Source organism: Vanacampus margaritifer, chromosome 19 (genome assembly GCF_051991255.1).
Source record: "Vanacampus margaritifer isolate UIUO_Vmar chromosome 19, RoL_Vmar_1.0, whole genome shotgun sequence".
Lineage (NCBI taxonomy): Eukaryota > Metazoa > Chordata > Actinopteri > Syngnathiformes > Syngnathidae > Vanacampus > Vanacampus margaritifer.
The window spans coordinates 4,167,775-4,192,281 of record NC_135450.1 but is presented as its reverse complement, the minus strand read 5'-3'; the positions used below and the strand labels follow the sequence as shown (position 1 = coordinate 4,192,281).

General features: G+C 38.0%; 2 protein-coding genes across 24 annotated transcripts in view; both read right to left on the bottom strand.

Moving 5' to 3' along the window:
* Positions 1-825, bottom strand: part of disp1 (dispatched homolog 1 (Drosophila)) — an 81,010-nt gene extending 80,185 nt beyond the window's left edge. For all 5 annotated transcript variants that reach the window (XM_077552339.1, XM_077552341.1, XM_077552342.1 and 2 more), the window contains exon 1: positions 681-825. The gene's annotated coding sequence lies outside the window, so the exon portion shown is untranslated. The remainder of the gene's footprint in view (positions 1-680) is intronic.
* A 916-nt stretch (positions 826-1,741) lies between these two features.
* The window catches only part of LOC144039350 (uncharacterized), a 66,245-nt gene continuing 43,479 nt past the window's right edge, over positions 1,742-24,507 (bottom strand). For all 19 annotated transcript variants that reach the window (XM_077552607.1, XM_077552613.1, XM_077552620.1 and 16 more), the window contains 29 exons: positions 23,526-23,585; positions 23,203-23,403; positions 22,839-23,009; positions 22,682-22,708; positions 22,395-22,421; positions 22,158-22,313; positions 21,510-21,680; positions 21,356-21,379; positions 21,122-21,277; positions 20,475-20,645; positions 20,319-20,342; positions 20,085-20,240; positions 16,639-16,803; positions 16,518-16,559; positions 15,183-16,049; positions 14,731-14,844; positions 12,991-13,097; positions 12,857-12,915; positions 12,649-12,788; positions 12,380-12,586; positions 12,117-12,320; positions 11,893-12,045; positions 11,632-11,810; positions 8,734-8,898; positions 6,513-7,919; positions 6,387-6,428; positions 4,150-4,215; positions 3,932-3,998; positions 1,742-3,853 (listed from right to left, as the gene is read on the bottom strand). In XM_077552607.1, the coding sequence (XP_077408733.1) occupies positions 3,780-3,853; positions 3,932-3,998; positions 4,150-4,215; positions 6,387-6,428; positions 6,513-7,919; positions 8,734-8,898; positions 11,632-11,810; positions 11,893-12,045; positions 12,117-12,320; positions 12,380-12,586; positions 12,649-12,788; positions 12,857-12,915; positions 12,991-13,097; positions 14,731-14,844; positions 15,183-16,049; positions 16,518-16,559; positions 16,639-16,803; positions 20,085-20,240; positions 20,319-20,342; positions 20,475-20,645; positions 21,122-21,277; positions 21,356-21,379; positions 21,510-21,680; positions 22,158-22,313; positions 22,395-22,421; positions 22,682-22,708; positions 22,839-23,009; positions 23,203-23,403; positions 23,526-23,585 (5,402 nt within the window). In that variant the 3' untranslated portion in view covers positions 1,742-3,779. The remainder of the gene's footprint in view (positions 3,854-3,931; positions 3,999-4,149; positions 4,216-6,386; positions 6,429-6,512; positions 7,920-8,733; positions 8,899-11,631; positions 11,811-11,892; positions 12,046-12,116; positions 12,321-12,379; positions 12,587-12,648; positions 12,789-12,856; positions 12,916-12,990; positions 13,098-14,730; positions 14,845-15,182; positions 16,050-16,517; positions 16,560-16,638; positions 16,804-20,084; positions 20,241-20,318; positions 20,343-20,474; positions 20,646-21,121; positions 21,278-21,355; positions 21,380-21,509; positions 21,681-22,157; positions 22,314-22,394; positions 22,422-22,681; positions 22,709-22,838; positions 23,010-23,202; positions 23,404-23,525; positions 23,586-24,507) is intronic.

Here is a 24,507-nt window from a genome sequence, read left to right as displayed (position 1 = left end):
ACACCAGGGGTAAACTATAATCCAGTCAGAAATCTGTGTAGCCCCAATTAAATCCGTCCAGCATTTTATTTGATATTCTAAAATATATTTATAAATTATTTTCTCAGCCCCACTTTGTATCAGTCTAGCCTCCATTTAATAAGGGTGGGAATCTTTTAATGTCTCACGATTTGATTCCGATTTTTGGATCTGCGATTCGATTCAGAATCATTTTTTGATCAAGAACGATTTTTGATTCAAAATGATTTGGTTGACTGATTTTTCAATCTATTGATGTGCAATAAATTGTAATGATCTACTCCAGTCTGACTCACTAATGCTAATTAGCGCGCTACTCGCGGCACTTTTATCACTCAAAAGAACGGCTCCACACTGCAAAAAAACTACTTTTATTGGAATAACTTGATCGTGACTTTTTCCTTCTACTCTCTAATTTGTCTAAACTTAACAGTGTATTAGAACCACACTGCCCCTATGTAGCCAAATCGGGTACAACATGAACAGCGCTCCAAATAAACCCACACAGACAAAGGCAAGACAGTATAAAATAATTTAAATAGAATCGATTTTGGGACATTTAAAATCGATTCTGAATCGTACTAAATGAGAAATGCGATTCTTAAGAGAATCGATTTTTTGGCACACCCCTACCATTTACCCCCCAGAGAGAAAAAACAAACCTGGAGCTGTCCCCGTCCAGATTGGAAGCACAATAATCTTGAAAGGAAAAGACTAGCTATTTGACAGACTTGTGTTTGGTCTATTTTTTCTTTTTTGTATGGGAGCTAAACCCCATTTTTCATGGAAAACGCCATATTGGAGGTTTATCTGCATTTTGGGGGTTCAGGGCAAAAAAAAAAGTTGTTGTTGTTTTACCCCAATGCCTTTATAAAGGCTGCTAATTAGACACAGATTTTCGCAATTCATGGGCTGGTCCCAGTAAGTATGGTTCTTGCACAGGTGTGCCCTATGTTGCATTCAAGTCAAGTGATAAGTCGGACTTTTCCGACTTCAAACCAGGTAGTGTACGGGAACGCCCCCTTGAATTTAAGAAATCCCACTAACAAAGTCGGAGGGAAAAAGGACACAGACTTTAATGTGATGTTACTCTACAATGGCGACCCTGTGGAAACACATACTGTGAATGGTAAAACACAATTTACTTGAGTATAAAAATAGATAGCTTTCTTCATTCATTCATAAATATATGACAGAACTTCATGTAACACAACGAATGTGACAGTATGCCGCTATCTCCATGTATGAAATTATACGATGAACTACTGAATTGAATGGAATGCTTATGAAATAAGATAAATACATAAATGAAGCTAAATTGGAAGAAGGCAAGTTTGCTGGGGGTCAAAATGTGTTTTGAGGAGCAAAACAAAAAAAAACTATTTAGCATTATTCACCATTTTGGTTGTTTATTTTCGCCTTGAACGCTTTCAAGTCGGAAATGGGAAAAGCCATCTTCCCACAATTGTAGACCCCTCTTTAAATTCGCAGTTTTATCACATTAATGCACTGTCCAAAAAGTCTTTAAACAGTTCCTGAATTCGGAAACAATGAACAATAGATGAGAGGAATCTGCCTTTCTTACACATAGAAAAAGTCTGAGATCTTTGTGTTCATGAAAAATTAAAGCAAAAAGAAGTGTTGCCATTAATTTGCATAAATTGTACATTTCTACTGTAGTATGTATGTGCGCGCGCGTGTGTCTGTCAATGAGAGACATGAGCATTTTCACACTTTGTTTTATTTTTTCCCCTCCAGTTCTTTAACTTACATTTAATTACAGCCAGGGCACATTTGCCACATTCAATACGGCGGATGTGTTAACTTATTCAGCTACAGCACAACACGGTCTATGAGTGATCTGTATAAAGGACTGTGGCTTGCACAGCCAATGCTGTGGGAGCGTTGGTGGCGAATCTCGCGAGAAAAAACATCAGGCAGAAACGTCTGTGGAGATTACAGGGAAACTGTTTAGCGCAGCCTGCCGGCCACAATATGTTACTGTACGTGTACAAGTCCAGTTCTGTACTGAAAATACAGGGCAAGTTAGACTATTTGGACAACTGTATACAGTTTGACTAATTATGATGGCGAAGGCAAAACTGCAAACAAGGGCTTATACAGTATGTGTGTAAAATTTAAGATTCATCGATTTACATGACATAGCTATTTTTAAGAGCCAGTGAGTATAACATTCCTGTGATAAATATTGGGAATGTCATGAATCCTTAAAACCAGTGAAAATGCCCAAATATATGGCCAATGTCTTCATAAATCTGAGTTTCAAACTTCATAAGACTCAAATTTTTCAAATGTTTGGTATCATTGTCACAATTAGTTGTTGTTTTAAATTTGACACTCAAATCAAAAAAGAAAAATAAGAGTGAATAAACAAACTTGTCATACAATGTTAAAATACAGTACATAGTAAGGAATACAAACAGCACAGTTAAGGTAATTATTACTAAAAATTCATGACATTTGAGCCATCATGCTAGTTGGAGTAAGACCACAAGCAACCAAATACAAATTTTAGCAACTATTTAAAATAAGAATGAGACACTGAAGAAAAAAATTGCCTTTGAATACATGAGGGATCATGTGCGTCATATTTTAATAACGTACATTTTAATAACATATAAGCTCAAAGTACCTTTCAGTGTACCTTAGTAAAAAACGTGGATGAGCATAAAAAGTACATTTACAGTCAATATAGAAAATTAAATAAAGTTTCACAAAACATGGCCACAGGATTCACTTACATCTTGACATGGATCGCTCTCTCTCACTCTCTCTCTGTCTCTCTCTCTCTCTCTTTTATTTATTTAAAGTTCCTTTTTGAAAACTAGCCTTACTGTCAAAATTAGGTTATTTTTTCCAAATAAAAGGCATGTCTGACCTGGGATGCATTTTAACTATTTAAAAGCGGTCTACAGTCTACGGCAAAGATATGCGAACACAATAGTAAGTCATAATAATAGTAACTAGTTGTATATGTTTGTTTGTATAGAAAAAATAGAAACAGTGTCAGTGCTAAGGATTTAAAAGTTAAAGGGTGCAAATGACAAAACTCTGATCTAGGGCTCATATCAGTCTATCGTTCACTTCTGTATGTGCCCCCATGCATTTCTTTTATCAGTCAAATCAATAAAGGTGCACGTACTATACATGCTATTTTACATGATTAAAGACTGACGTTCTCGTTTTTCAGTCATGCAGCAAGTTGATGCTTGGTCAAGTATGCGACATCCGAGAAATGTCCACGATTCATCATGCCCTGTCACAAAGATATTATCCAAAGTAACCCACGGTTAAACTCGATTCTAAAAGGCAGATATGACACATTTTGCTGTTGTTTGTGTTGGCATTTATTGCAACCACACAAATTCAGAATGAACAATATTTCTATAAGGCAGGCTACTTAATTGTCTTACATAAACAAGTGCATTTCTTTCAGGCTACAGCTTATAAAATACAAAAGAATAGATTTTGGGGGGAAATATATGTACATTGGCAACTTAAACTTAACACTACACATATACAAACTCATCATGTCAAGTCAAAAAGTTCACTTGTATTATTGCACATTAAAAATACACATTTGATTTTGATAGTCAAATTTCCGTTATCTAAGAGTCATTTTAAAACAACAAATGTTGATGACTTACTGCATTTAAAATACAACATTGTACTAAATCGTACAGAGAGACAGATTTCTTAAATCTGAAATAAAGCCCATTTTCTGTGATAATTGATCTGATTCAGATATTGGAGTATGACTCATGGCTATTTGAGTTTGAGCTTGAGTTTGCAGTGTCTGACACGCGGTAGATATCTGCGGGATAAACAACAAACTGCTTGATTAGAACATTAATTCAAATATTTGGAAGACAAAAACAAATCAATAACTTACATCTTTTCCCACGTAACTTTTGGAACCATTTTTTACCCCTCAATGAGGAAGCACCACCACTTGTGCTCTAATAGACAGATAACAAAAGAAGAAAAAAACAACATTTAAAATCAAATAACAAAAGAAAACTTTGTTTGACAAACGTTGATACAATATGAGAAAGTGACAGTTTGTAAGGATGTGTTTAGTGTAATGCAATGAGTGGCAAAATCACTTACTGCAGTTTGTTTGGAGCCAGAGCCTGAGCTTGATACAAGTCGTTTCTTGGAGAGAGTGGCTCGGACCTATAATTATAATCAAAGTAAAAATCAAGTACCTCACTCGGTGGGACGGTTAATGTTGGGAATGAATAATGAAATCATTTTAACACTTATTGCTACATTTCACAAATGTAGGGGAGACCGGGGCTAGTTGTATTACTTTTTATACTTTTATATATTTCTGGGAATCAATACATCATATATAAACGAAAAGTATACCAGATGAAAGACCAAAGTCTTAGGTATATTATTTGTATTCATGTAAGTTTCATATTTTATGTCAGTACAGAGGTATAAGCCATCAAATAGAGGGAGTGAACATGTTGCCTCAATAATGACCAATGGGTAAGTTGTCACACTATATGCGGAAAGATGTCACATTCGATTTTGCAACTAATAAAACAAGGACAAATTGATCCTGGTTATCTCTCACCACCCCCCCCCCCCTTTTTTTTTTAATTTTAATTTTTACAGCCATATATATTGTTTATCATTGTTCTTGAAAATTTTCCATAGTCATTGAGCAAACTTTAACATAAACTATTATGAAATCAATTAAAGTCTTTAGGAATTGCTGGCATATAGGTCATAGCTCTCTGCCTCAATGACTGTTTTACTTCCCTTAAACTGGAAATTTGAGATTAAATTGAAAAAAATAAATAAATAAAGCATTTGTTGCACCGTGGTGTGGTTTGTCTGTCTTTGTTCTCATTCAATAATCTGCGTTTCCCCTGTCATGTGCCGATGTGTTACCCTCGTGTCCACTGAAGCGTTTGTCACAGCCTTGTTCTCATGATCCTTTTGCCTTGTCACGTGAGTGTTTTTTGGTTCACATTTTTACCTTCCTTATTGGAGTGCCTTTTGTTGTTTATCTCTACCAGTGCCTTGTTTTTTCCCTCATTTTTCAGAGGTGATTTTTTTGTTGAGAAAAAAAACTTTAGCCATTGATTGGCTTTTTTCCTACTCTGCATCTGAGTCTTCCTTCCTAGGCCACGTGTCAGTATTTCTGTTAATGGATGGATGGTTCATCATGAAACTTAAACTAGTCCTGACATGTGGGCATACTGTAGTTCCAACAACAACTCGAAAATCCATTTTTAAACAATGAAACAAAACCTAGCAAACTACTCTCCTCACTCTTCAGACTCATCATCGGAAGAGCAATTCTGGCATTTGTTAACCGAGTTGCCAGAGGTGCATTTTTCATTGGCCAATTCTTTGCATATGTGACAACAAACCCCAAAATGACTGAGACAAGTTGCCCCAAACTACAATGTTGGCTGATACTTGCTCTAGTTTGAAGTTAGCTTAAAACAGAGCCGTGACTGAGGCATGACAAGATGCCTGAATCTCTCCTCTGAGTCCACATAATTTGCTGCTGTTTCAAAATATATGAAGTTGAAAATTTTTACTTTAGGTTGTCCAAAACAGATATCTGGCACTCATCTCAGCTCACAATGTGCTATTCTCTTCTCAGACAGTACACAACCCCTGATAATTTATTGCAGGGGTGTCAAACTCGTATTAGCTCAAGGGCCGCATAGAGGAAAATATATTACCAAGTGGGCCAGATCGGTAAAATAATGGTCTATCACTTAAAAACAATTGCCACCAATTATACACACATTTTCACTATTTATAGGCCAGCCCAAAATTAACTCTTAAATCTTAAATTAGGCTTGAAATATTTCTGTGAGTGTAGTTTTTTTGTTTTTTGTTTATGGTATGAAAAATTGACATGAATCATTTGGGTTATCTGTAATAGCATATTTATTCCAAATTAAATTTGAAATAAGACCAAAAGAAACTAAGTGAAATTTACTCTAAAGTACGAGTCTCGTGGTAGACTGAAAAGCAGCTTTTAGATTTGAAGTTCAGTCTGGCTATAATTTATCTGTGAGTAATTGTTTTCCTTTCAACAATTATTTCACGATAGACTGTATATAACAAATTGATTCAGAAACAGAAACTGAATGATCTGGAAAAACACAATAAGTAATAGTATTAGGCCAGAGTACCCATTAATTTGTATGGTTACTCTCTCTCTATATATATATATATATAACTATATATAACTATTCAGGAACATTGTGCAAATCAATCTTTCAATCTAGGTTACCAAAAGGCTTTATGCAGTAACTCTTGGTGTATAAGTCAAATAACCCTTTTTGATAATCAGCCATTACTAAAATTACCTTTGAATCCAGCAGTGTCCCAAACACTAAAATGAAGAACCCCTAAAAAATAGGAAATATAAACAAGACCAACGTTACATCACTCAAAATGTACTGCCTAGAAAAAACAATTAAGTAAGAAAATACCTGTAGTGAATTGAAGAAGGCAAACGCAATGTGGATCCCCTCATTTGTGGATGATATCATAGTTCCTACTCCCAAAGACCACGTTAATCCAAACAGAGGAGTCAAAATGATCACACATCTGGCAACGACAACCAGTGCGTGCTTCTCATCAGTATGCGCTACCTCTCCCACACCTCTTCTCAGCATTTTGAACACGATCACTATTAAAATCAAGAAGTTGATCAAAACGACTGTCAAGGCTGGGATCACCAAAGCCAGCAGGGCTTTGGTCTTGACCCAGTTCAGCCAACATGCATCGTTTTCCCTGATGTATCCTTTTCCTGGGGCTGTGGCAGCAACAGTCACAACGGCTATTATAAGAGGGCACACATAGCCAAAAAGAAAGCCAATCGCCATCATGCCTGATTTGGACATGTGGGAAAAGACCATGACGGTTCGATAGAACAGAAGAAGGCCTGACGCGAGCATCCAGAAGAAGAGCGCCAGGTAGAAAAAGTGCATAAAAAATGTCGCTGCAGTACATGGTCCCAGTGGAACTGTATGGTCCTCCCCTGGGTTTTCAAGGGGGTTCTTGGCATAAGAGGCAGCAATTATGAAACAAATGTTTGCAATCAGCAAAGACAGGGCAGTGTTCACAATGCACACGTGGCGCATGAACGCAGTGCTGTTCCTCGTCAAGGCTTTCCAAACATATGCTTCGATGATGAGACATATGACCAGACTAGCCATGGATATGCCAACTCCGATATAGGTGATAACATCCAAAGCAACTCGTATTGATTCGGGGATGCCTGTTGCCATCAGAATTGAGAATGAGGTAAGGTGGTTGCAATTGCAGGTCACTGTGTTGTTTACATCGGAAACCACCGTGCAACCTTCGTCGTCCCAAGCTCCGAAGTTGTCAAAAAGCGTAAAGTTCCAGAAGACGCATTGAGGATTCTGTGTCAGGGAGTTGTTCTGTTTTTTAAAACTCAGACTAATATTCTGAATGTCTTTTCTTAACCTGATAAGCGCCACTGCAGCATTAACGCTGACGTTAAAGGAAACAGATGTGCTGTTGGTGTCTGTGTCTGTGAGTGTGCTGTTAAAGCTGGAATTCCTCGGTGGCAGGACATTATCAAGGGTGGAGAAAACAATGGTGGTGATGGTGAGATTGTTAGTGTTGGTGTTTGGAATATCTATGACAACGCTAGAGTTGAATTCCGCCATGAAGGAGTTATTGAAGCTTGTCCTGTTGAGCAGAATTAATCCAGTTTTGATGGTAAACTCCCCGACTAACTCATCAACTATAGTCTCCATTGAATTAATCAAGTCGGAACTGTCATTGCGTGTGACATTATCTCTCAGAACTTCCCAGGATTCTCTTGCGTCGTCACTAACGAGGACATCCACTGTGTCCAGTACGTTCTGCAAATGAAGACAGATTTCCTGGTGAGATTCGTTGTGTTATTAAACTGCACTGTAAATGATAATTACGGAAGAGGATTAGGGCCAGTGAAGAGAAAAAAAAAAGGTTGGCAGGATTATCACTTTATTCTCAGAATTCTCACTTTAAAATCTGAATTTTGAGAATAAAGTGAGATTTAAATCAGAATTCTGAGATTAAAGTCAGAAATCTCACTTTAAAGTCAAAATTCTTAAATTAAAGTAAAAATTCTCACATTAAAGCCAGAATTCTGATATTAAGGCCAGAATTTTCACTTTAAAGTCAGAATTCTGAGATTAAAGTCAGCATTCTCACTTTAAAATCGGAATTTTGAGATTAAAGTGAGAATTCTCACTTTAAAATCAGAACTCTGAGATTAAAATCAGAATTCTCGCTTTAAAATCAGAATTATAAGATTAAAGTACAAATTCTCACTTTAAAGTCAGAATTCTCACTTTAAAATCAGAATTCTGAGATTAAAGTCAGAATTCTCGCTTTAAAATCAGAATTATGAGAATAAAGTAAACATTCTCACATAATGGTCACAATTCTGAGATTAAAGTCAGAATTCTCCCTTTAAATCAGAATTCTGCGGATAAAGTCAGAATTCTGAGAATAAAGTGAGATTTCTCTCTTTAAAGTCAGAATTCTGAGATTAAAGTCAGAATTCTCCCTTTAAATCCGAATTCTGCTGATAAAGTCAGAATTCTGAGATTAAAGTGAGAATCCTGCCAACACTTTTTTTCTCTTCACTGGCCCTAATCTTCTTCCGTAGATAATAGATGGTCATCATACCTGCATGACAGTTTGATTTACTTCAGTTGAAACATTGGCAATGGTGCTCAGGATGGAAACGATAGCTGAGATGGTTGCAGATGAATTTGTAATTTCTTGTTTTTCCTCCTGTACAACTTTGCTAAGATTTGCAGCAAATTGTGGTACTTCCTCGTCAACCAAATCCTAGAAATGCAAGATTACAAACATTTATGAAATGATGTACATTTCTGTAATAACCAAAAAGAAATTCACTGGAATCTTAAAGCTACTGTAAACCTTCACAGCAGAGTAGACATTTTTATCCTTCGCAACTAGGGATGTCAAAATGAGGGCATTCATTTTGAGTTAATTTAAACTTCCTTAATTACCACACATATTTTTTAACGACCGATTAATGACCACCCCTTACTTGGAAAGCCTGTACTGGGGGAATTCCAGTCGCAACGCACTGGACACGTCAGAATTGAGCGGTAATAAATTTAATAATAATGCATATATTTGTGGAGACTGGGGTCATGTTGTATTTTACAAGTTTAAAAATGTGCAGAAATTCACAAGTAATTTCATGTTAAAGATTAGATAGTTCTTAATATGAAAGGAAAAATGCACCAAGTTGTCACCGTCCTACAAATGCAATTATGCCATCTAGTGGCAGAAAAATGACCTCAACACAAAGGATTTGGGTTTTTTATAATACTGCTCTTCAAGATAGTATAAGAATGCTGGGAGTCGGCTGTAAAGACACACTAGCAAGAGGAACTGCAGCCATTTGTCTGTAAACTTTTGTTCGTGTCCAGAATATTCTGTAGTCTGTATTCAATGAATCAACAATCTCTCTACCCGAACAACAACGAACACGCAGAAGACAAAGATAGTCTTCTAACAACGACCAAACCAAAAAAGACAGAAAAGCTACATTATCTTAAACATTTAGCTGGTTACAAATGAACTAAGCTTCATGTTGGTTATGCTTTTAATTGAGAAGACAATATGAAGACTGGTTTTTGACCAATAAAGACGATGTGATTGTGAACATTATACTACAGCTGACTAACGCAAGCACAATTATTGACGCAACATGCACGTAAAGTGGCTAACTTTGTGAATATGATTTTCATTGTACTAAACAGTATGCCTATGGAAGCGCCGTCATAAAAGTCAGCGATGTGTGTTGCTTGGTTCGGTCGCATTCACTTCGTTGACACTGTTCACTGTTGTGACGGCTCTCTCAGCGGTCTAACCCCCCTTAGATGCTGTACACTACATTGCGACAAATATCTGCACGACCGGTCTTGACTCGCATAATTAAGTGACATCCCATTCTTTATCCATCAGAATCAGAATTATTGGCCAATTATGTAAAAACACTAAAATATTTAATCTTCACAGTAACAACCCGTAAAAGAAACACAAAAAATGACAACAATGTGAAACAGAAGGGGGAAGCCTGGCGGTTCGCTAATTAGCGCCCCAAGTTTCTTGGTTAAAAAAAAGAAGAGACATCACAGTGCCTACGGGCTGAAGTAACGACCAGTCACAATTTACCTGTTTTCTGGGTTTGCTTATGTGATGATTGCAAACTGAGCTCTTGGGCACTGTGATGTCATTTTTAGTCAACAGCAAGTGTACAAAGCAAAATGGCCGCCCCCTCAGTTTGGACTGGTAGGTACCCATAGAACATATGGTAAAGAAAATGTTTGACTTGACTTCCACTTTAACTTGGAGTTGGCACACAATTGCCACTATTTAAAGGGTCTATGAATAACCCCAAATAAAGTTCAGATGTACTAGTAAGCTTTCCCTGAAATTTCCCAAACTGACAAGCATTTGGAACTGTTCATAATTCAGCTCCACCTTGACTAAGTTTTTTTGGTTGTTTTTTAAAATCAATTTTGGATGGACTTCCAGTTTTTTGACATCATTTTGTTCCCTCTTGATATCAGTGTTCCGTTGTTTACTGTATTCCATGGAATATTATAAATAATTATACATAATTATTTAGAATTTGAATAGGGACGTACAAACTTTTTATAAGCACTTGTAACAATCCACAGTGTGGCACCGCGCCACAGGGTGGCGCCTCCTTGTTGTTGTTGTGGCTATGCAGCGCTTTTTCGTTTTGGCCATCAATGTATTTGACGCCGTGGATGTGTACGCTTATCGTGACGTGTGGTAGCGTCGAGAACTGTTTTTGTTAGCCTGTGGGCTTCTAGTCCCTTTGTTGCTCTCCAGTTTTTGCTATCCACTTACGCCGTCCATGGCTGATCAGCCACCGCGCGTTACACACTGTACCTGATTTACTCCCACCTCAAAGCATGTAAACAGAAGATCAGCAAATTCTGGCACATTGGTGCAAACCTTTGTTTAATTTTAAATCTAGAAGATAGCTTCTTTCACACTTCCTTCAAACCAGGATTTGAACCTTGTTGGCCACAGAAAACCTATCCACACAGACCAATAAAATATCTGCTTTTGGACTCCTGCCACCCAGTAAAACACTTGCAAAGGGCTAGGACAGCGCATCGAAGATCCCTACAACTGACATTGGAAGACAGGACACATCAGGAAGGTCTGTCTAAGTGTGAGTATCCTAAATGGACCATTGTGAAATCTGCCAGGAAAGGAAGGTCCACCACACCTTAGACCAGAGGTGGGCAATCTCGGTCCTCGAGGGCCGGAGTCCTGCAGGTTTTGTAGGTTTCTCACTTCCAACACAAGCTGATTCCAATCAACAGGATCGTTATCAGGCTTATGCAGAGCTTGCTGATGAGCTGATCATATATCAGCTGTGTTGGAGAAGGGCAACACGCAAAACCTGCAGGACTGCGGCCCTCGATGCCCACCTCTGCCTTAGACTGAAATATGCCCTTACACAAATATGAAGATGAGGAAAATATGTTAAATAAGATCACCTACCTCAGACACAAATAACAAGTCTTTGATTTCAGTGACAATGCAATTGTCTTCTAAAAGAATCCATTCTCCCGTATCCCTGCATATTGCAGACCTGCTCCCCTCTTGACCAGGATCACATGCTATAGATGATATGTCACCTGGTCGTCCGGTCCCATACAGCAGATCATTACATGTAGCAACTTGAGGGAGAAAAAATATGTTATTGTTGCAAATAATATAGATAAAAATAAGGAGAAGGAATGTTTAAACAATCGCGCTTACCGTCATTAAAAATTATCATTCTTGTTGTCGCTGCAACGTCTCCTGGATTATCTACTTGACATGTAAAACTTAATTCTTGGGTTGGTGAATCTGTGCACCCGCTCAGACTGTATTGGTGTAAAATGCAGTAGCTTTCCCCACCATTTCTTATCTCTGTGAAAATGTTAAAATGTGGCTTGGAAAAATGGCAGGGCGAGGTGGTAAACTTTTAGTTGCCGGCTTACCTGAGTTTAATTCAGTGGGGCCCTGAAACCACCTGACAATAAAGTTGGACTGAACACAACACCTAAGCTGCTGTGCTCCGCCCTCTGAACACTTTACATTGACTTGGTTTGGTACTAGCACATTTGGAGCTTGTTTGATCTGTGTTGCAAATCCCTCTTGCACAAAAGTGATATCACTGCCGATTATATTGCATTCATAAAGACCTGTTAAAAAGACAAGAATCAGGCTTTATCGTAATTCCTTCATCAAAGTTTTGGCTTACCAGCGTCGGCCAGAATCACGTTCCTAAATGTAAGCTTGGACTCTGTAGCAGATGAAGCTATTTGAATTCGTCCACTTGCTTTGATTTTCTGTCCATTTAATTTCCATTTAGCTTGAGTGACACTTCCTAAATTAATGCTAGCAGAAGTTGTCAATGTCATTGATCTGCCAGTATATGTCACATCTGGAAATTTGATTGGAGTTGGACCTTGAAGAAACAAAAAGCAATTACAAATTGGATAAAGTTGCAAAAAAGACTGTTAAACTTACTCTTGTAAATTACAGTTACAGAACCAAGGACAGGAGCAACTGTCTGCAATGCATTAGGGAGTCTTGCATTCACCACAGAAAGTTGTTCCGTGTCAACTTGTGATGTTTGAACAATAAAGTCTGCAATCACACTCCCTGGCCTGAAAGAAGAAACATAAGTAACCATTGAGATCTTAAACCAATTTCAGACTGGTTGTTCTAGGTTTACCTGAAAGCTGTCACAAAAACATTGATGAATCCGCTTAGTCTTTCATATTCGTCACGTAACTGTGAGTGAGAGTCAACATTAGGATTGAACAAGTCAAAATGTATGTTAAAAAATGACACACTCCTAGGACCTACCACAGGCCTGATCTGAGCCTCAAAATCCCTGTATTCGGCGCTGCTACTATCGCCCAATTCTGAAGTATAGTCTTTAGAGAATCTTATGGACATTTCTAATTGTAATACTGTTGAGACAGAAAACAGAGACAAAACAAAAAAGAAGGTGAGAGGACATATCTGTCTATCTGTCGTGAAAATATAAAGAGAGACACCAAAGTCATTTTGCAATTTTGCGTCTACCCACTTCTTGATGCGCAGTTTTTGCATTGACCATTCAGCCATGATCTACCATCCGCTGCATCTAACTGGCTGGCCTGCACTCGCTGCCTTATTGGTTAATTAAAGACATGGGGACTGATGCGGCAATTAGAGGGGTTTTGGTGAGGAGGGGGGTTAAAGAAAATTTTAACTACCAATTGCCATTCTTGACTTTGTTGTAATGCCTTAAAGCAGTGGTGTCCAAACTCGGTCCTCGGGGGCCGGTAGTCCCGCAGGTTTTGGATATTTCTCTCCTCCAACACAGCTGAAGCTCATCAGCAAGCTCTGCATAAGCATGATAACGACCTTGTTGATTGGAACAGGTGCGTTGGAGCAGGGAAACCTCAAAAACCTGCAGGACTACCGGCCCTCGAGGACCGAGTTTGGACACCACTGCCTTAAAGCATTAATGGACAATTTTTCTGACTTTTCAAAATGTAGAGGTTTTTCAGGGAGCTCCCAAGCTGATCAGTATGTCTTAAAAAGTTAAATGGATAGTAAATATCATAGCTCTGTTTTTTCCAAAATTAAAAAAATTGATTAGCACCAACACTTATGAGCGCATCAAAAAAAATCTATTGAAAGTGTTCCTTTTATTTTTCACACTGAGCAGACTTTTTTACAGACTCATGCTGCTCGCAATAGTACAAGAAAACATGTGACTGTAGTGTTTACATGGTTAGCAGATTACATTACATTAGCATTAATTCTATGTTGAGTTGTTGAGTTGGAGATCTGACTTCAGGAAGAGGGTTGATTAAAATTCTGACTCAGACGTACAAATTCTGTCATTTTCTGTGTACCTTAAACACATCAGTAGTTATAGCAGATGGGGGAGAGGAACATTTATTTTACCGGATATTTTTGCCGTGGTGAAAGTGGATGGGAAGGATCGTGGTCTTTATTAAACTGAGGGGAACTTGTCCCCCGCGTCGTTTGTACACTCTATGACCTTGGCTTTTGTTTACTGTGAGTGAGACGGAGCAACCAATTTACCGACCGCAGGCGCAGCGGCGAGTTATCTGGCTTCAAATGTCTTCAAATAAGAGCGCGTCTCGTAGTATGACGTCATATTCGAGGATCACGTGACCAAAGACATCGTGATAATAATTTAACGTATGTAAATGATGTTGTTGAATTTTTGTTTTGAAAGGCAACAAAATGACTTTCACTCACACACACACCACTCCAAAAAAGGACAAAGGGGCACTTTGGGCATCAGTGCCAAAAGGGCATGTGCCTGGGCACCCATAACCAACCCCCCAACCTCCCCACCCACTCACCCACCACAACACAGCCAGCGCCCCAAGCCCGACCCAGCAGAACGGGGGACCACAGCACTGCTTAATACTGCGGTCTGCCCCAACCGATAGCTTAATGTCACTGACTTAAACACTGTTTGATAAAACTATCTTGTTAAGTGTAGTGTCTTATCACAGCTAGTAGTAACTGTCACTTCATCGCTGCCCCCGTCATCAAGGTAACAAAAGTTCTACTTACCAGGAGGAGTTGTACTGGAGGCGGCGGTGGTGGAGATTGTGGAGGTTTTAGCAGTGGTAGTCTTAGTGGTTGTCGTAGTCGTGGCCTTGGTGGTAGTTGTAGTCGTTTCTGAGACTGTTGTGTTTAGTGAGGTGATTTGTTTATTTGTTATATTTGCTGGAAATGTCTCAGTTTCAACATAATACCAATTGATATGGTTCAGTATTATTTGTTATTGCTGAGTAACACATATTGTTCATATGAAATTTGAATTTAGCTCTTGTAGAAGCAGCTGATGAAAAGAAAACTAACTAGCTAAGGAAACTGGGATTTTTCAAAACTTGTCCTTTGTTAAACTGCATATTATACAATTGACATGCCAAATAATCATCTCTTTCTCTAACACATATTTATTTCTCTGTGATTAACAAGACTTCACATCATAATATACCGTATGTAAAATATGTTCTTACTTGCTGTTGTTGCTCGAGGTGTCGTAGTATTTGTTACTGGAGTTGTTGCTCGAGTTGTCGTAGTATTTGTTGCTGGAGTTGTTGCTTGAGTTGTCGTTGTATTTGGAGTTGTCGTAGTATTTGTTACTGGAGTTGTTGCTCGAGTTGTCGTTGTATTTGGAGTTGTCGTAGTATTTGTTACTGGACTTGTTGCTCGAGTTGTCGTTGTATTTGGAGTTGTCGTAGTATTTGTTACTGGAGTTGTTGCTCGAGTTTTCGTTGTATTTGGAGTTGTCGTAGTATTTGTTACTGTAGTTGTTGCTCGAGTTGTCGTAGTATTTGGAGCTGTCGTAGTATTTGTTACTGGAGTTGTTGCTCGAGTTGTCGTAGTATTTGGAGTTGTCGTAGTATTTGTTACTGGAGTTGTTGCTCGAGTTGTCGTAGTATTTGGAGTTGTCGTAGTATTTGTTACTGGAGTTGTTGCTCGAGTTGTCGTAGTATTTGGAGTTGTCGTAGTATTTGTTACTGGAGTTGTTGCTCGAGTTGTCGTAGTATTTGGAGTTGTCGTAGTATTTGTTACTGGAGTTGTTGCTCGAGTTGTCGTTGGAGTTGTCGTAGTATTTGTTACTGGAGTTGTTGCTCGAGTTGTCGTAGTATTTGGAGTTGTCGTAGTATTTGTTACTGGAGTTGTTGCTCGAGTTGTCGTAGTATTTGGAGTTGCCGTAGTATTTGTTGCTGGAGTTGTTGCTCGAGTTGTCGTAGTATTTGGAGTTGTCGTAGTATTTGTTATTGGAGTTGTCAGTGTATCTCCATGAGTTGTGGCTCGAGTTGTCGTAGTATTTGTCACCTTTGTTGGTGGTTCTGGCGTTGTAGTATTTGTTACAGGAGCTGTTGATGATAGAGTTGTTAGAGTTGTAGAAACTGTGTCAGTAAAAAGATTAAGCATTTTTATAATAAATCTGTGTGAAGAAACCATGACGTAATTTTTAAGTTAGGTTTTGTTTGTTTGTTTTGTTTTATTAATTTTTTCCTTTCGGACAAATTGTTACAGGTTACATCGATCACATAATATCATTTGCAACATTGACATCCGAAAGACGGGCTGACGGGTAGAAGCCATGGCTTATTAGTAACCCATCCCCATCGATTTTTACTATACGCATCAGTCATATACATTGATTATGATAGTCATTAATTCATATCATTATCAATCCGAGACTTAAGTCTGCACTCTCCTCGCTCAGCTCATTTTGAGATTCATAAGTTAGTTATGTATGAGCAATAAAATGTACAGAAAGATTTGCTGAACATTGATCTGGTTAAAAAAAACAAAAAAAACAACAACTTATCACTTACTGGGAGGGAAGGTAGTTGTTGTGCTTGGACAACTAGTTTTGTCTTCAAAGAAAAATAAAAGAGAAGCAGAGTAAATAACCAACATTTCCAACAACTGTATTACAAATTCTAAGTTGCTTACTTTGTTGATCGACGGATTGGCAATATAGTCCAACAGAAGGAATGGCATTGATACATCCACATGTGTCATTTGTGATGTTGTCACATGGTCCATACTGTAAACACTGGTCACATGACCAATGATACTGATCCTCACATTTGCACTGGAAACTGCTTTGACTGCAAACTAGACATAACACAAAATAACCAAAAATTTAAGGTTTGCCTTCATATTCTCTGTTCCAGTAATTTATTTTCAAATTATGCACTTTTTTTTCACAAAGCCTAAGTGACATTGGACATTTAGAGCAGTGGTCCTTAACCTTGTTGGAGGTATTGAACAGTACCCCACTAGTTTGTTATGCGCAATTGCGCATTCACCAAACTTTTTTTTTTTTTTTTTGAAAAACAAAAAGATTCAACACCCTCTTAAAGTGAGGGCAACGATGCAGTAAAAGGCTAAGGGGCCCAGAAACAATCTCAAGATGCACGCTGTAGGAGTCACATGTTATTGTTGCTTTTATTTGCGGTAGATGATGTTGTAGATGACCACAGGTGGGGGGCAGCCTCTGTGTGTGTCGTCTCTGTGTGCCCTGCGATTGGCTGGCAACCAGTTCAGGGTGTACCCCGCCTACTGCCCGATGCCAGCTGGGATAGGCTCCAGCACCCCCGCGACCCTTGTGAGGAAAAGCGGTCAAGAAAATGGATGGATGGATGGACCACAGGTGGACCTCTCCACCCTCCCTCCCTATCCTTTTAAGCACAGGTGTAGGCGATCAGGTTGATGGAGTGGAAGGTCATGCGGTTTTTACCGCTCGCAAACACTCGGTCAAACATTTGTTCAAACACTCGCTCATACATACGCTCATACATTAATTTCACAAATAGAATTTCAGTTAGAAAGTTAGCAGCATAATTTATGCAAGGTTTGTTTTGGATTGAACCATTAAAGCCATTTTTTTGTGGACAAATATTTAGAATAAATAAATAATAATAAATATATAGTCGAGCGTGTCAAAAACATCTCCCACATCCATCCCCGGCGACTACATGACCCAAGGTTAGTCGCTACAAACGCTGATTTTGGGCAACCCAGAATCTCCCCAGCCTCCGTCATTGTGGGATGGGGGATTTCATAAATGGGCCATTAGGGAGCTTGCCATAATCAATCAAATGTTTGATTGTAGCTAACAGCTAGCTCTACCTTATAGTGATAGAATAATGTTGAAGCGTCGTCTGTAAGTGACTTTTAAGACACTATTAAATGTGTAATGCAGATACTGTATAATGATTAGGGTTGCCACCTTGGATTTGTGAAAAAAGGAACACCTGACCAAGATCGAGCACTTAACAGTCAAGCTTGAAATTTTTCATACCCCCGGCAAATTTTGAATATGTGGACATTTTAGCATGACAAAATCCCAAAACACACAGCAAAAATGGTTAAGAAATGGTTCGCGGATGAAAATATTAACATTTTGCAGTGGCCCAGACAGTCCAGACCTGAATTCAGTTGAAAATAATAACTTGAATTCAGTTGAAAATCTGTAGAGGGAACTAAAGATCAGGGTGATGATAAGAAGAGCTCATTGCTAAAGATAAATGGGCAAAAATATCAGCCGAGTCATGCAAAAAGCTGATCAGCAAATATAGGATGCATTTTATTTGCTGTAATAGCCAATAAAGGCTTTTCTATTGATTTTTGAGGACAAAGGTACGAATAATTTAGAATTTTGTTCAAATGTATATAAAAGTTGAGAATTTTTTTCCCACAGACAGAGAGAGAGACTGTAATGCAATGTAAGGTACAAACACAACGATGGCAACTTACAGTTCTTTAAAAAGCCACCATGTGATTCAAGTGTCGAAATACAGTACATAGGTTACCTTCTTGTTACAATATTTTGTTCAAATTGATGTAAAAATGTCTGAAAATCCCCCTGTTCTTTACACTCTTTCGTCCTGACTCATCGACTTCTCTGGCCTCCGTGAGAGAAGGACTGAAATTAACGTACTTTTTCCTGTAAAGCTCAAGGGCTTAGCTTTCACACACCATTGGAATTTTTCAGATAGCACAAATGATGCCAGGGTTATGATAATCAAAAGTGCACCTACAGAAATGTGCCGCTGGTGGCACGCTCGGTAAGAAGTGTTCCACAGTAGCGCAGGGGACATTTTTAGACTACAGAATTAAGGAAATCAAATTATCTTTTGGCATTCTTCCTAAAACACGGGACAAATTGTGTCCTGAGAGAAATGTTTTATCTTCCCAGGACAGCTGGTAAAAAAAGAAAACAATTCCGGGAAAAACTGGACGGGTGGCAACTCTAATAATGATGTATGTGTAAACTTTATGGTAGCTGGTGTTTGTTTACCTTAAGTGGTAATCGCTAGCGCGCTAATATTAATCGCGATTGCTAACCGTTTAGCATATACCAATACCCTTGTTTACTCATGGGGTAATGTTGAAGCATCTTTTAAAACATTATTACATGTGTAAAGTAGATCAAATGGTGTGTGTGTGTGTGTGTATGTGTGTGAGAGAGAGAGAACTAAATGGTAGTTAATGTTTGTTTACCTGAAGTGGTAATCGTTAGCTAATTATGAATGCTAACCGTTCAGCATAGGCTAATGTTGTTGGTGTTTAATAATACAAATATTTAAACGATAATTAATAATTATGAGTATTTATAGCCATTCAATTCAAAATATGTCCAATCTTAGTGGATTAACTAAAACAAAACAAAAAATGGCTGGAGGGATTAATCTATTTTTAATGAAATAATCGATTTTTAAAAGATTCAATAGTGACAGTACTACTGCAGCCAATGATGGCGTGAGGTATCATCATGAATCATTTGAGTCGGGTGCGTGTGTGTCTTGACCTCCGCTGAGACCTCCATCTTGACCCCTGAGACTGACTCACCAAACTCCCAGGGTTCGATCAAACCCATGTTAAAAACACAATTTTAGATTTATATGAATGCAGATTAACGATCCAACCATTTTTTATGGCCTTCATGAGGGTTGCGGGTGAGCTGGTTACTACTGACTTTTCGTAAGAGGCGAGGCATATATTGACAATCATTCACACTGTCATTCAATACAATATAGAGTCGTCAATGAAGCTAACAAGGATGGTTTTGGAATGTGAGAAAAAGTACACTGAGAAAATGGAGGGAACATGCAAACTCCACACAAGAGGGGCTGCCAGAATTTGGATCTGGGAAATGGGCTAACTACTACACCAATAAAGTAGTTAAATAACTCACCATACATAAAGTACAGTAATGGTCATCAAACTTTGAATAACATTGAGTAACATTGCCATTTTATTTATGCACTTATTAACAGCATTTTATTACTGACATTTAACAGTCTTACCTTCATGTAACAGATACAGTTCATTTATTTTATACTAATGATTGACCCTTCGACCCTGCTCAAGAAGATTTGTATTTGTCTTACCTGTAGTTATGTCGATATCAAAGATTTTTGAGTAGCTGTTGATCTCTATGGGATAACTGATGTTGCTTGTCAGAATGTTTCTTAGCAGGTTTATCACGCTCATATTGATGGTGTGTAGCTCAACAGAGATGAGGAATTCATGAACAAATGGAGGCGCTGTAGGCAGAACACAGTCAACAACTTTTGACTCCAAGACTGTTTAGCTTTCTTTTTAACAAATACTGTTATTCTTACGTGTTGGAGGACAATCTGTAAAGTCTGCAAGGAAGAAGGGGAGAAATTACTAATCATGCTAATTACTGTATGTAAAAAAAAATGTACCATTACATTTTATTCTAAATTCTAAAATGAACGGTACCACTGCTATATCATTGGTTCAAAATGTCTTACTGTAATGATCGACAGATTGGCAATATTGTCCACCAGGAGGAATGGCATTGATGCATCCACATGTGTCATTTGTGATGTTGTCACATGGTCCATACTGTAAACATTGGTTACATGACCAACGATACTGATCCTCACATATGCACTGGAAACTGGCATTTCTTGCACTGCAAACTATAAGAGGGTAAAGATTATTTTTGCTGTATCCCAATCATTTGTCATATAGAGACTAAAAAGTATTGGGCCTAAATTTGAACCATGGGGAACCCCGCAATTGATTCCATGGGTTCTGGAGGAACATGTGCAAAGAAACATTGGTCTGAGACAGGAATAAAAACAGTTAAAATCAGTACCAGAGATGCCCACCAGGTTTCTAAGTCTATTTAATAAAATGTGGTGATTTACTGTATTGAAGGCAACATTTAGATCCATTAGCACAAAGACTATGAGGTTTTTGTTTTTTTAAATTTCCATTACACCTGATAGTGTTTAAAATCTTTTAAAGGGTGGTCGATGTACTTTGATTCATCCTAAAACCAGATTAATATTTATTTCTTGTCATTCAAGTCTTACTATAATGTAATGGCTAAAGCTCATATTGTTCATGATTAAATTATTAATTTATCCACCACAAGATACTTTTTATTTACCTGTAGTTATGTCGATATCCGAGATGTTTGAGTAGCTGTTGATCTCTATGGGATAACTGATGTTGTTTGTCAGAATGTTTCTTAGCAGGTTTATCACGCTCATATTGATGGTGTGTAGCTCAACAGAGATGAAGAATTCCTGAACAAATGGAGGAGCTGTAGGCAGAACACAGTCAACAACTTTTGACTCCATGACTGTTTAACTTTCTTTTTAACAAATACTGTTATTCTTACGTGTTGGAGGACAATCTGTAAAGTCTGCAAGGAAGGAGAGAAATTACTAATCATGCTAATTACTGTATGTAAAAAAAAAATGTACCAATACATTTTATTCTGAATTCTAAAATGAACGGTACCACTGCTATATCATTGGTTCAAAATGTCTTACTGTAATGATCGACAGATTGGCAATATTGTCCACCAGGAGGAATGGCATTGATGCATCCACATGTGTCATTTGTGATGTTGTCACATGGTCCATACTGTAAACATTGGTTACATGACCAACGATGCTGATCCTCACATATGCACTGGAAACTGGCATTTCTTGCACTGCAAACTATAAGAGGGTAAAGATTATTTTTGCTGTATCCCAATCATTTGTCATATAGAGACTAAAAAGTATTGGGCCTAAATTTGAACCATGGGGAACCCCGCATTTGATTCCATGGGTTCTGGAGGAACATGTGCAAAGAAACATCGGTCTGAGTCAGGAATAAAACCAGTTAAAATCAGCACCAGAGATGCCCACCAGGTTTCTAAGTCTATTTAATAAAATGTGGTGAATTACTGTATCGAAGGCAACATTTAGATCCAATAGCACAAAGACTATGAGGTTTTTGTTTTTTTAATTTGGATTACACCTGATAGTGTTTAAAATCTTTAAAAGGGCGATCTATGTACTTTGATTTATCCTAAAACCAGATTAATTATTTATTTCTTGTTATTCAAGTCTTACTATAATGTAATGACTAAAGCTCATATTGTTCATGATTAAATTATTAATTTATCCATCACAAGATATTTTTTTTTTTACCTGTAGTTATGTCGATATCCGAGATGTTTGAGTAGCTGTTGATCTCTATGGGATAACTGATGTTGTTTGTCAGAATGTTTCTTAGCAGGTTTATCACGCTCATATTGATGGTGTGTAGCTCAACAGAGATGAGGAATTCATGAACAAATGGAGGCGCTGTAGGCAGAACACAGTCAACAACTTTGGACTCCAGACTAACTGTTTAACTTTCTTTTTAACAAATACTGTTATTCTTACGTGTTGTTAGAGGGAAATCTGTAGAGTCTGAAAGGAAGAAGGGGAGAAATTACAAATCATGCTAATTACTGTATGTTAAAAATAAAAAAAAGTACCACCAATACCTTTTCAATTTGAAAATGAACTGTGCTATTGCTACATTATTGGTTGAAAATGTCTTACTGTATTGATAGACAGATTGGCAATATTGTCCACCAGGAGGAATGGCATTGATACAATACAGTCAAAAACCTTTGACTCCAAACTAACTGTTTAACTTTCTTTTTAACAAATACTGTTATTCTTACGTGTTGTTGGAGGACAATCTGTAAAGTCTGCAAGGAAGAAGGAGAGAAATTACTAATCATGCTATTTAGTGTATGTAAAAAAATGTACCAATACATTTTATTCTAAATTCTAAAATGAACGGTACCACTGCTATATCATTGGTTCAAAATGTCTTACTGTAATGATCGACAGATTGGCAATATTGTCCACCAGGAGGAATGGCATTGATGCATCCACATGTGTCATTTGTGATGTTGTCACATGATCCATGCAGTAAACACTGGTCACATGACCAACGATACTGATCCTCACATATGCACTGGAAACCGGCACTGTTTGTACTGCAAACTATAGTTAGAAGAAGAAGAAATAAGATGACCTTCCTACCCTTTATCTGAGGGGTCACCAACATGGTGCCCACCGGCACCAGGTAGCTCGCACGAATCACAGGAGTTGCCTTTATTTACCAGAAACAGCTCATGCATTTCATTAGTTAATCTATTGATTGATCCCTTCCAAAATACTTTTTTTTCTTATTTACCTGTAGTTATGTCGATGTCAGAGATTTTGGAGTTGGAGCTGTTGATGTATATGGGATAACTGATGTTTCTCAAAATGCTCCTCAGTAGATTTATCACACTCACATCTGTGGTATTCAGCTCAACAGAGATAATGTATTCATGATCAAATAGAGGGGCTCCAGTCGTAGAGTTTAAAACTGTTGGGAAAACCGGTGTTGTGTCTGGAAAAGATGTCACAATAATAATCATATACATTCAAATTGCACACAAATTGAGAAATGTGTAGGAGTAAAATATAACATGTGGGAGATCGCTTGACCAAATATAATTCATAAACTCTTACTTGTTACTCTTGTTGGCATTCCAGTTGATGTGGTGTGTAAAGTAGTAGTAGAGTCCAGTCCTGTGTGTGTAAAACAGATACTTTGTTGAAACTTATAATGTCCAATTTCACAAACAGCCGAATTGACACGGTTGCAGTAATTGTAGTGTTTGTAACAGCTATAGAAATAGTGTTGTGTTTTCAGCCTTGTTCTATTTAATTTGTGTTCATTCTGGCTTGATGTTGCTTTAAAACACATACAAAACATCAAACCGATTTTTACGGATTTACGGAAATCCGTAGGAATTAATTGTCTCTCTGTTGGTCCATGGTGTGACTGGATGTGATGGCCTAATTTTGGAAGATCAGAAATTTAACTTTTTATACTCTTATTTGGTGTTGTTGAAGTGTAGGTAACTTTTGTAGTAGATGGTGTCTACTGTCAAATGAGATCCAGAATTTAGAGAATCATTTGAACAAATCAACATTCACAAGATCTCTTTGAACATATACCTGAAGACATTGTAATTAGTAATGCAGGACGTACAATTTTGTTGTTGTCGGGCACCTGTTCTACTATATGAGTTCCCTGAGTCGGTCCAGAAGGCTGATACTATTTCATTATTTACGATGAGATTCAAATCATTCCTGTTTTAAAAAATATGGTCAGGATTGCGTTATTCATTTTTTGTGGCCTAATACCTCAAGTGTCGGACACTGATGGACTCTTATTCTCTCTGTCGTTGTATGTCTCTGTCATTCCTTTTCTCTACTCTCAACTCAATTAGTTGAGGCCATTGACCGCCCAACATTGAGTCTTGGGTCTGTTCGAGGTTGTTCCACGGCCGGGACGAATACCACACTGCACCCATCGTTCCTCTTAATAAAAGCCGGACCACCATCCCTGTCTGCCAATCCAGAGGCACTGTCCCCGATGTCCACGCAATGTTTTAGAGGCGTGTCAACCAGCACAGCTCCACAACATCCAGAGCCTTTAAAAATT